Genomic DNA, 12,525 nt, shown 5'->3' on the forward strand with positions numbered 1-12,525 from the left:
CTGCAGTGTCTGGATTTGAAGGAGTGGCAAAGACTTGTACTTGGTTACACTGTGGCCAGAGAAAGTTTGGTTTACAACATCATGATGATGATGATGAAGGCCTCGGCTACAAGCCTCTATATTAGTTAACCACATGGCGTATGTGTAATAAGGGCAAAGGGCGCATACGCCATGTGAATTTACATGCTTATGCCAAGTGGATGGCTAAATTGTATAATTCGTGTTAACAAATGAAAAAACTCAAGGAATTTTAGACAGAAGTTGCTTATATGCCCTGTCCTCTGAGTTGGAATTTAGAATTCTGAATGATTGATTATATAAAATTCTATATTATTTTGAAATGATCATCTTTTAGGTTTTTCAAATGGTAGTTGGGTATTTTAATACTTCAAAATTCTATTGTGATAGTTAAACTAATAATGAATCTCAAAAGCAAGCCAAATTTGGATTTACATGTCTGAAAAGTAAAATAATAATTAACAACGGGAAACATCTGAAAAATGAAATTTGTTACTAAAACTAAGAAACATATGAACAAATTGTTATATACAAATTTTGGACCATTTAAGTTTAATCCAACCTGATAAAACAATTTTCATTATAAACTATTAAACTTATTAATCTTTTTGAACAACAAATTTATAAACTTCACATAAATGGTAAACGATTTGATGTTCTTAAAGTTATCGCACTGTACCCAATAAATATCTCAATTCCTTTTCAATTCAAACTTATCGAAAAGAAATTAAAGAGTAAACAACGCTTACCAATTTTTGATATATCTTAAAGCAATTATTTGTTGATAAATGAATCATGAATCATCAGCCGACTTAATGCGAATGGCAAATGAATTCTTACTTTAGCTCTGACTATATGACGTATGAGTTATGTACGAAAACAAGTTTACCGAGTTGCATGTAGCAAATATGTAAAAATAATTAAGAAAAACAGAAATTTAATCAAAAAAAAAAGCTTTACTCTTTTTTGCATCTCCACAAATTTTTGTTACCGAATAACCTATTATAAACGGTTGCCAATTTTGTTTTTTCTTGTATTTTGTTCCCTTTTTGTATGTTTTTCCGCTTGTAGCATAAACTTTTGGCTTATATGGTTGGATCGGTTCTGTGCTCTCAGTTTTTGGCCAACTTTTCGATAGCTTGCCCGAAAAGAAAAGAAGAGGGAAAAAACGAAAGCAACAACATAAAGTTTGTAAACTTTCTTGCACACTTTTTGCCAGAGAACCAAAAGAAAGGAAAAAAATATATGCTCTTTTAGCACTTGAAGTTACTTTGCTGGCCATCTTGGCTTATTTATTAGCAACATATTATTATTTGCCAACACCAAGGGAAAAAAAGAAAGAGAGAGTTTTGAAGGGAGGGAGAGAAGACATGGTCAAACGAAAGTTTTTGTTCTTTTTGTGGCAAGGGGCAACTTGGCAAGCTGACGACGACTTGCGAACAATAATTCAGCCACAACTCAAGCCAACAGCTGTTGACCATTAGCAGCCGCAAAGTGAAATTTGTTGTCAATCCCACAAAATGCCATCCTCACCCTCACCTCTCCAAAGGAATGTGTTAAATTTGTGCACATAAACATAAAATCGAGTAACAATTTTCATTTATTGAATAATGCATCAGCAGCAAAAGCAAAAGGCCCAAACACACACACACACACAAACAACTTTATGTTGACTAAATAAAAGTTGAAAGCCCAAAAATGTTTTCACGTTGTAGCGCGGCTTAATGGAAGTCAAACTTTTTACTTTAAAATAAATTTCTCTGCAAATCAAATGTAGGCTAAATGGTGTAAACAAATTATTTTTGAAGAAAAAACAAATTTTAGCATTTCGATCCACAGGAGAGGATTACAGTTGAGAAAGAAACAAATTCTTTGAGTATTAAATAATATTTTACTAATCAAAGTTTGCAGTAAATATTTCAGTCATTTCTTGTTTAAGTTTGAAAATCTTTAACATCTTTAACAAATTGACTATGAAATATTTTTCCTTCAAATTCTTAACGCCTGAGAATTTTGGATAATAACTCTAAAAAATGGCATGAAGTTCATGAAAATTCAGATTTTCTTTTCTTTATAAATAAATTGTTGTTAAACATGTTGGAAAAACACTTCTTTTAGGTTTTTATTACATCATAAAAAGTCCATAAATGCAAATTTAGATATTTTTAATTAAATGTTTCAAACTATTTCTGGAAATGTTATAAAAAGTATATGAAAGAAGAATTAAATTTATTTACCTATAAAATTTTTAATCCAATTTTGGATCAGTTAGCTGATAGCTGATAATAAATCTTAGAATATTAAGACATACATAAAGTCAAAACAATATTTACAAATGAATTTAATTTCAGTGTAATTTGATACGCAGAAATTGTTGTTTTACCACTTTAACCTCGATAAACCAAACCGCTCCTGTCTCTCGGGAACACAGAGAGACAGAAGAGAAACAGCCAAATCAAATGAAATCAGATGAAAATGAAATGAAAATACCCGAAAATGAGAGAAAAATATAAAAACGAAATAAAAGTAAATGCTAGTTAAATTAGGTGCTTGAACTTACCATTCTCCTCCTCAATGTTGCGGGTCATTGTTGTTGAGGAACTGACGCGGGCACGTGTTGCTGCTGCCGCTTGACCCTGGCCGCTGAATGTGGGCGGAAGAAGTGCGACAAGGATGAGGCACAGCAGGCATGGTAGCTGTGGCAAGGGCAATAGGCAGCTAAAAGCGTGGCACATGATTGCTGCCTCTCTGTCTCTCTTCCTCTATCGTTCTTCTTACAGACTGTCTATTTCAATGAGTATGTGTAGGTGTGTGTGTAGGGGTGTGAGTTGGTGTAGGTGTGTGCAGGTGAGTTTTGTGGGTGACAGTTTGTTGTTGCTTTTGTTGTTGGGCCTTCTATTTTCAGTCTTTCACACTGACAATGCAAACATTTTGCCAATTTTTCCAATTTCCCATTTACGCTGTGAAAAGAAAGAAAGAAATGGAAAATTATTGAATGAGAGAGATAGAAAGACAGAGCGAGAGATAAAACGATTTTGTTGGTCAGCAAAAATTTGTTGACATGCCAATAAATAAAATACAATTTCATTCGTTGCTCGCCTGTTGAAATTTATTTAATTGCCTTTATTTTCGGTTTGGCAAATTTGTAAGTAAATTCATTGCATTGCATACACAGCATGAGAGTGAGTGAGATAGAGAGAGTTTGGGCAAACGAGATGGCAAGCATTGTAATTTATGTGATTTTTACAAATTTTATTGGGTTAATTTGTTTGTGTTTTTTTTTACTTTCATTTTATTTTATTATTTTATTATAACGCCAGTTATTTATTTGTCTGAAATTGTTAATTTATTATGGTTAAAATAAAAATCTCTCTTAAATCTGTTAAAAACCCGATTGAAATGAAAAGAGAACTCTAATGAAATGCCAAAAAAACTGAAGACACGTAGAAAATTTTGTGGAAAGCAAAAGAAAAAAAGTTCTTCAATATTTTAAAACATATTGCTTTTCTCACACGCACACACACACACTCTCACACACTTCAAATGCTTTTAATTAAAGTATATTTATAACTCAAACACATGCCCCCTCCATACCAGACCCCACTCTTCCATTGGGTCCTTTTTTTCTTTCCACTTGCCTACTCTGTCTTGTTCCCAGCTGTAAGAAATCATTTAGAATGCCGCTTGCGTACATATTTGTTATAATTTATGGTGGCCCATATAAATGACTAACAACACACAGGACGAAAAACTGCCAGGAAGAGCTCAGGAGTGTTAGAGGGAGATTGAGAGGGCATGGGAGACAGAAAGCATGTGCGCGTGTAGATCTTTAAAAAAAAGAAGGAGAACAAAAAATAAAAGTAGAAAGCAGCCGCCTGCGAAACGTGCCAGCATCAAAGTTCAATATGAAGATGACGATGATGCCAAATGGTAGTGGAAATGCCCTTACCCGTCACGGCTTCCCCCTCATGCAACCCACTAAAGAGCTAACGAGTGCAAATTTCTCTTTATTTTTATGTGTGTGTGAGTGTGTGTTGTTCTTTTTTTTCGAAGTCGCCGTCTGTGTCTCGCTATGCTTTTACTTTTACGTAAAAGAGACGAGAGAGAGAACTCAATAAACGATAAACAGGAAAACGGAAATCGGAAACTGTATACACACACTCACACACATAGACGCATATGTAAAGGGGAAGGTGCGGGAATAAAACTAACACACGATGCCGCCATTTTGCGCCATGTTCGACGTGCTTTTATGATATATTGACTTGCTCTTGGTTTTGCCTTTGCTTCTTTTTTTTTTTTTTTTGTTCTTTCATTTTCTGATCGATTTTTATCAAAATGCTTTTAGCCCCCGAGCACTAATTTTATTTGTGCCTTTTGCCGTTGACAAACTTTGACCCATCAGCACAGAAAAACCAAAATCCAAATGAATGAAAGTTTTTTTTTTTTTTTTGTTCTTTATTTATAAATATCTTTCAGTTTCTGTCTCTCGCTCAGTTTTGTCCATAAATAAAATTTTATTAAACTATTGCGACAGCTGTGTGTGTGTGGGAAACCGCAACGAACGTTAGAAAAGAACAGCAATAAAGAAAGAGATAGAGAGAAAGATAGACGGTTCGCGCAATTTTTAGTTCACATTTAATAAAATATTTTTCAAGTGGCGCATAATAAATCTTGATGAGTTTATTTATCATACGCTCTGTTGCCTGATTGGCCCAAATGGATTTCCATTTATAGCCATTTTCATATTAGTGCAAATATTTTCCCTCACCCAATCAAAATTTGAATGAATGAGCAACATTTTTTTTTTCTTCGTAGGCAAAGTGCTTCATGAAATTTGTAATCGAATTTGTGAATGAATCAAGCCCCGAAGAGTTTAAGGGGAATGAATGTCTATGTGTAAATAGTATAAACTTACACCCATTCAAGCAGAATAATATTTCTTCACTAATAACAATTGTTTAATTTATATATTTATTTTTTCCTTCTCCCTGGAATTTCATATTCATCTTTTCGTTTAACTTCTTAATAACTCATCTTTTAATTTGTTACAATTCTTTGAAACCATCTATTTACATTATGACCTTTATGCCGAAGGCAGAGAGAGCTCTAAAAACTTTAATCATAGCCTTAAATTTGTGAATGTGTTAAATAAAAATGTCGAGTCCCACATTGGATTCTCACACTATTATAACAGTCTATCATTAAAGCCTCTCATTTGAAATCATTCTTCATCATTCAAATTGAAAAAAATTGTAAATAAACTGGTAAGCAGTAAGTTTTTGCTGTTATTTGTTTGTGGGTTTTACTTTGCTGAGCATTTTTTTTTTTTTTTTTTTTGTTTGAGTTCTTCACTTAAATTTCCATTTAAGCAAATTTCCCCAATTTATTTTGTGCGCCCAAAATAAAAAAAAAAAGAAGGAAAACTTGCCCCAAAAACAAACTGGCCTCGGCTAGAAAACTTTGCAAATCAATTGGAAAGTCTATAAGTAGGATAGAGCTAGAGGATGGACAGGGGGCAGAATGGGGGAATTGACGGGCCAAAACGAAGCAGTTCTCGTGTGCAGGCAATAAAAAATGTGTTGCCATTTTTCAGTTACCAATAAAATGTGAATTGAAAGGAAAACTTTTTGCTACATTAGCTAATATGGTACATTGGTTCGCTGATGCCGTTGCCAGTCCACACTGCGTATACATAACCTGACTGCAATGCATATACTTACATACACACAAACAAACACCTGCATATGTATGTAGGCGTGTGTCTGTGTGTGCGTGTGAAGTACCTTGTGCCAGTTGCCATTTTGAAGCATCTCACAGCAGCGATCAACATGAACTTCAATTTACTGATTCTCCCACTCTCCCTTTCTCACTTTGTGTATGTGGGTGTGTGTATGTGAGCTTCCGGCTGCAGCTGCTGCAAAGTGTGTCGAAGTTACCTTACCGATGTAAGGTGCGGCCCCCCATTTGCCACCCACTTCTCTTCCATTTCCGGCAGGCAAGTTTGCTTTCATTTCGTTATAAATTCTCCTTTTTTTCTCCTACTTTTTTTTTTTTTTTAATGTAATGAAGTGTGTTTGCATTAAAATGCAATTTGAAGTGCAAAGTTACAATATTATTATGGCATGTTGAAAGGCGTCCTAGATGTGTGTTAGTGTGTTTGAGTTTGGGTGTGTATATGTTTGGGTGTGTATTTGCCCTGAAGAGCCCTTGAGCTTAGCTAGGCACACTCATTCTCTCTGTCTCGCTCACTCTCTTTGTACCTGGGCCAAGCTTTAGGTATATATTTTTTGCGGTTTATGTGCGCTAAGTGAGCCTATAAAAAGTCAGCCGGGCCGCGTATTTTCTACCTCGCCGCCAACTCTTGTCTCTCCTCCCTTCACTTCTGTGCCTTTTCAACTGTGTGTGCTCAAGCACATTTTTATGAATACTAAAAATGGATGGTGCATATATGTGTGTGTGTGTGTGTGTGTGTGAGTTTGTATGCTATGGTGGCTAGGCAGCAATCAGAGCGTTCAACACTTGGCACCACATTTGCAGCATAGCAGCAAGGATGAAGGACGAGAAGGAGTACTGGAGGCAGAGTTGCCTCTTCTTGCTAATTGTGTTGCATACTTTGGTGAGACTTGAAAACATATTTGCCTGCCAACATCAAAATGTCATGACACTGCTTAACACTTTAGTGCCAGCTGACCTTCTTCTACACAAACATACACACACACAGACGAATAGAGAAAGAGTTAGAGAGAGAGAGAGAGAGAGAACGAGAGAAAGAGAGAGAGAGAGAGAACGAGAGGAAGTGAAAGCATAGTGAAACTGACATGCAATGAATTGCAATTTCAATTGCATTTGCCACTACAAAATTTGTGTGTTATTGTTGTTGTTGTTGAGTTTCTCTTTGGTTGTCCACTGACCGCCACCATTAATTGCATATTAAAATACATTAGAAGAGAAATATCTCTAACTCACTCACTCATTCATTGGCCTATCTCTTTCTGCATTTGTGAACGCTTTGAGGCACATACACATTAAATGTGTCATATATAATTTTATTGTCGTATCGAATTGCATTACGCAAATTGTTTTTGTAGGCCAATACAATTCGCACATACCGAAAATTTATATACGTGTGTGTGTGTGTGTGGGTGTGTTTAAATTGTGTCAAAAATTGTTGTATAATTAATAAGTTTCCTGCAGGCATCAAGTTACTGAACTCAGTTATGCTTACTGAAGTGTCAACAATTTCAACTGTGTAATTAACTTGAATATAAATGTTTTTTGTTTTAACAATAACTTTAACAATAAATGTAAAAAGAAGGTTTAAATGTTGATTCTATAGCAAATATGCACAATATGCAATAAACGCACTAATTAAATATTCAATATATTATTTGAAATAGAAAATAAATGTTTACTTTCTCTAAAAATCGAATTAGGGCGAAGTTGAAATTGAGTAAGTTTATTAAATAAATAAATTAAGACTTGTAATTGGTTAATTCGTTCATTCGTTTTTAAAGAAAAGCGAGTAAAAATTGTTGAAAAAAAAAAAGAATTGAATGAAAGTTTTTAAATTTATAAGTTTTTACGCAGTTTATTTTTTAATTTTAATGGAAAATAGCGTCAATCATTGTGTTGTGTTTTGTTATTTCTGACAGGAATCGCTTCCAGCTTCCTTAAATCAATAAATCTTCTACAACAATAATCCAATAAATAATGAGCATCAGTATAAATCATTATCGATAACGTAGCACAGAGCCTAGAGATAATTATAATACATATCACAAAAGCACAAGAGTCTAAATTTTGGTTTAATGGCAAATCGAACTTTTAATGAGCTCCAAATAAATCTAGACCCAGATTGATTGCACACAAAAAGTTGATATCAATTTCAATATTTAATTGAACATTTAAATTAAACTTCTGAATTTCATTTCAAAAAGTTTTTTTTGCAGCCACGTGTTTCCAAAATTTTATTTTAAATTCATATAAAGCATTAATTGCAAATTTTCCTACATTTTTTACATACATGAAATGTAAACTTTTCATGGGGCAATTTATTTATATATAATTATTGCAGAATTTGCCTTACAATTTTTGAACAGTGACTTCAGTAAATTAATTATCCACCTTTTTAAATTGCGTTAAAACAAATGAAGAGGCTAATATAATGCGAGCTTAAAACACTATTTCCATTTCGACTTCATAATAAAAGCGATCATTTAGGTAAATCCTTTGTGAAAAAAAGCATCACCCTTTTCTATAAGACAAATTTGACCAGATAAAATATTTACAAAAATTTTACTTATAAAACTTTAAAACTTTTCTTTTTAGATAGAATTTTTCTTAGAATTTTTATTTACCTCATAATAAGAATTTTCAATTTTATTGCTTAGACATTTTTCTTGAAATTTTTGTTATGTAATACTAAGAAGCTGCATTTAATTGTGTTGCTTAGACATTTTTCGTAGAACTTGTTTTACAGCATTTCTGCAAAAGCAAGGTCATTTATGAAGTAATATGAAATCTATATTTAAATGCCTAATTCCAATTTATTTTATTTCAGTTGCTCCTTTCAATACCTCATTGCATTAAGTTTCTATGTAAACACAAGTCACCTAAGATGTCATCAGCCTTCAAACGTAATTCTCTCTCTATATTTTTATGTTTAGATGGAATTCCATTTAAAATTTCAATTTTAAATCATCAAAATGTTTTCCTATTATTAAATAGTAATAAATTTTTATTATACAATAAATTATTTAAGGAATTTGCTAATCAGCATTCCTAAAAGAAGTTAAGTTAATGATAATTGATTTGAATGATTGGAAAACTGAAGCTTACACAAAACTCATCAATATTTAGTTGAAATGCTTGAGATTTTATTTGAATAAAATTTGCCTCTATTTATGACCCTCTGTACGTTGTTGAGCCCTTCTTTACTTAAGCTTAACTACTCTTTAAACGAAACCCATAAAAGTTTAAATAATTGAATGTGCAATGCGGGTGAACGCTGTAATCATTATAGTGAAACTCAAAACTGACCCTTTGCGGACCAGAATTTCGTTTTATATGGCGCTTTATCTTTCCGGATATAATTTGCTGAAGGAGCCAGATTTTATCATCTTCACTCAGATCAGATGTAATCAGTTGAGTGAGAATAGTTATCTCTCTTTCCCGTTCTCTATTGTTTAGCCTCTCTTGTCACTTTAGTTAAGCACTTTCAAGTGCCTTTCATTTATGTAATTTCATTACACGCACACTTCAACAATTTAGAAAATTTAAAAATAAAAAAAGGAAAAGACAGAAATTTGTGAATTCCATTTAGTCTATTAGTTTATAGTTCACCAGTTGGTGATGATGATGATGATGATACGCAATTCGAGCATCAGGGTCAGCAATTTTGCACTTACGAGAGTGCCATGCGAAATCTGATGACATTTCATTGCATAAAAGCGAATGCCATACATATACAAAATAACTAAAATGCTCAACAATAACAATTTTCGTACAACAAAAAACCAAAACTAAAGCGAGGCAAACTATTTCAGTAAATTGTGAACACAGAAAAATAATAACAAAAGAGCAGCCGAGCAGAGAAATCGTTTCATCTGCCGGCTAAACATACACACACAGAGAAAGACACCCACAGAATGACACACACACACACACACACATAAACACACTTGGATAGAGACACAAGCCCAGGGCAAACGAGATGACTACGACAACGACGACGCCACTCAGAGATACGCTTTTCAAATGGTTTTTCCATGAAAATCATTTCCATTGAAAGCGCTAGAGAAAAATCTCTGCATAAGTTTCAGAAGGTATAAGTGAGGTGGCGTTGTGGCTATGGGTGCGGGGGTGTGGCAGCGCGTCATTCAGATCACATACAGATCTAGCAATTTGTAAATCTAGCAACAACAGCAAATTGCTTGTCACACAGAACAGAACAGAAAACTATAATGGGGAGGGGAAATGACAATTTTCAATCGTCTCAGAACTGCTTACATTTCCAACAAGTTTCAGCGTCTCCGCATGCGAAGCACTTTGGGAAAAAAAACCCAAACCAAAACGCGTTGATTGAGCCTTTCGAAAGTGTTTTTCAAATGATTCTTGAAAACAAAATTCCTTTTCCTTTTAAGCGATGTTTTGTCTTAACAATTTAGTTGACCACATTTTCGTTATCCGTTCGTTTTTGTGCTTACTTTCGTTACCGTTAACCGTTATAACCGTTATTCACATGCCTTCAAATATTAAATTTGACACTTTTCTGCATAAAATTTTGCTATATTATTTGATTTTTTCAAATTTTCTCGATTCTTTTTCTTTTTGAGGTTTTGCCGCAAACAAAATTTTCTTTTCTGCTTTTTCTTTTTTTGCTTTTCTTTTTTTCGGATAGCTTTTCTTTTGCTTTTCTTCACGTCACGCACAATGAACGCACACGTCGTTGATAACGTTATGGATTGAAAGTCCCGTTAGTTCCGACCGTACCCGCGGGATCGCAAACTCTCACTGAAACAATTTTTATGGTACACACGATGCTGTCGCTGCGTTCAGATGCTGCAGGCCGAAGTAGAAGAATTTTTTGGCCGAATTGGACGAGGCCCAGCATCCCGAGCAAGATTCGGCCTGCTCGGCCCGGAGCCAATAGCCAGAGAGAGTAGCGAAAACGAAACTAGATGAAACGAAGCTGCCGACAAACGATGCTGCATTAACAGAGCTCTGTTAAGTTTTGGCACAGTTAACATGTGAAAGAATTTATAGCAAGTTTTTAGGCGCTTACAAGAGAATTATTGAATTCATAAGTAAAAAATTGTAGAAAAATTATAAAATTAAAACAAAATGGTATTAAAAATTTTCCTTGATTTTTATACTTATAATTTAAATTAGTAAATATTTTTCTTGCAAATTTTATGGCAAAATTTAAATTTTTTGTTTACAAATGCCTCTCTTTTAGGCATCTCCCTAATTGTTGCTCTCAATTTGCTTTAGTTCTCTCTCTTTTCGGTTCTCTCAGAGTCTGAGAGCGCCTTGGCGCAGGTTATGTACTAAAAAAACAGCTGTTTTAAATGTACTAAAATATTTTATTTTAACTTTGTGTTAAATTAACTTTAGTTAACTGAAATATAAGTATATTATATTTAAAAGAAAGTGAATCGTACCATCTAAAAATTATATAAAAACTTGGAATTGCGATATTTTTATATGTATGTATGTGTGTGTACGAAAAATGTCTAACAATTGACAACTCTTTATAATTCATATTTTCTTATTTAAAAGGCATTTCCACTTACCATCTTAATTGTTGTCTTTCAGTTCCTTTTTTTTACTTACATATGTATACAGAGAGGCATGTTGCATATAGTAAAATTTTATTTGTCGCTTGTCATTGCCACAAGGAACATCAATCAAAAAGGACTCGCACACCTGTTGCCCACAGAATTGCCAATGTGTTAGTGTTGGTGTTGCCTGCTGCCGCCTGCCGCAGTGTGTCAATCAACAGTCAGTCAGGTAACGATTCTGAATGCAAATGCAATTCCAGATATTTTCAACCAAAGAGGATGAAATATTTTATTGTTCTTTATAAAAATATTAAATTGTAACAATCAACTAAATTATTTTTCATACAATTCCATCTCTCGTTCACTCTGTCTCTTAACAGTTTTATGCTCTTTGCATTAAGTTAAAGAGAAATTCGGAGCTTTTTCTTTTTGTTTGCTGTTGCCAAATTTGTTAAGTTAAGTTTAAGGGCTAAGCAGATAATCTGCCACTTTATAGTAAATAACGAAAAATATTCTTTAAAAATAGCGGTGGAAAAACATTTTCAATAAACAATTTTCACTTTAAGCATTGCTAGTCTGCCCACAAATGTTGGTCAACTGTTTTTTATCAGCTCATAAAAATGGCGTACAAGTTCATTTTGGTGTTAAAAGCATGTTCTCGCTCCCTACTACAACTGTGTGTCTGTGTGTGTGAGTCCATTTTACAACTGCAACTCATACACATACATACATAGAGAAAGAACAGGAACACACACAAACACATACACACACACACACATGCACAGTTGCTGTCATTTTTAATAGCAAACACAACACGCAGCGACTTTTGCGCATGAAATAATGCCAACTAAAGTACTAAGTAGTCCAGTCCGAACACAAACAGATGACGCACCGTGTCTAAAGATTTCTAGAAAACTATATGAAAAATACACCTGAAGCATTTGGAAAATCGGAAAAACATTAGAGAACTGAAAAGTGCCGTGCCTTTTCAAATCGGCTACACCAATTCACATAAAGAAAAAAAAATTGGGTCATGAAGAAAAATGTGGAGTTTGCCTAAAACTAAAACGAAATGCGTCCACACGACTTGGTAAACATTTAAGAATATCTTACCATGTCATGACGAAGTCCTTCCACCTTCAGCTATTGACAGATTGGATCTCTACATACATATATCTAACCAATAATATTTGGGATGCAACTCTGGTAATAAACCACGAAA

At 33.9% G+C, this 12,525-nt stretch overlaps 1 protein-coding gene across 4 annotated transcripts in view; it reads right to left on the minus strand.

Annotated features, from left to right (window-relative positions):
• Positions 1-10,522, minus strand: part of side-VIII (sidestep VIII) — an 83,441-nt gene extending 72,919 nt beyond the window's left edge. For all 4 annotated transcript variants that reach the window (XM_068291143.1, XM_068291141.1, XM_068291142.1 and 1 more), the window contains exons 1-2: positions 10,030-10,522; positions 2,579-2,978 (exon numbers count right to left, since the gene is read on the minus strand). In XM_068291143.1, coding sequence (XP_068147244.1) covers positions 2,579-2,753 — 175 coding nt within the window. In that variant the 5' untranslated portion in view covers positions 2,754-2,978; positions 10,030-10,522. The remainder of the gene's footprint in view (positions 1-2,578; positions 2,979-10,029) is intronic.
• Between the last annotated feature and the right edge of the window lie 2,003 nt (positions 10,523-12,525).

This window comes from Drosophila tropicalis, unplaced genomic scaffold (assembly GCF_018151085.1).
Source record: "Drosophila tropicalis isolate 14030-0801.00 unplaced genomic scaffold, ASM1815108v1 contig_593, whole genome shotgun sequence".
NCBI lineage: Eukaryota > Metazoa > Arthropoda > Insecta > Diptera > Drosophilidae > Drosophila > Drosophila tropicalis.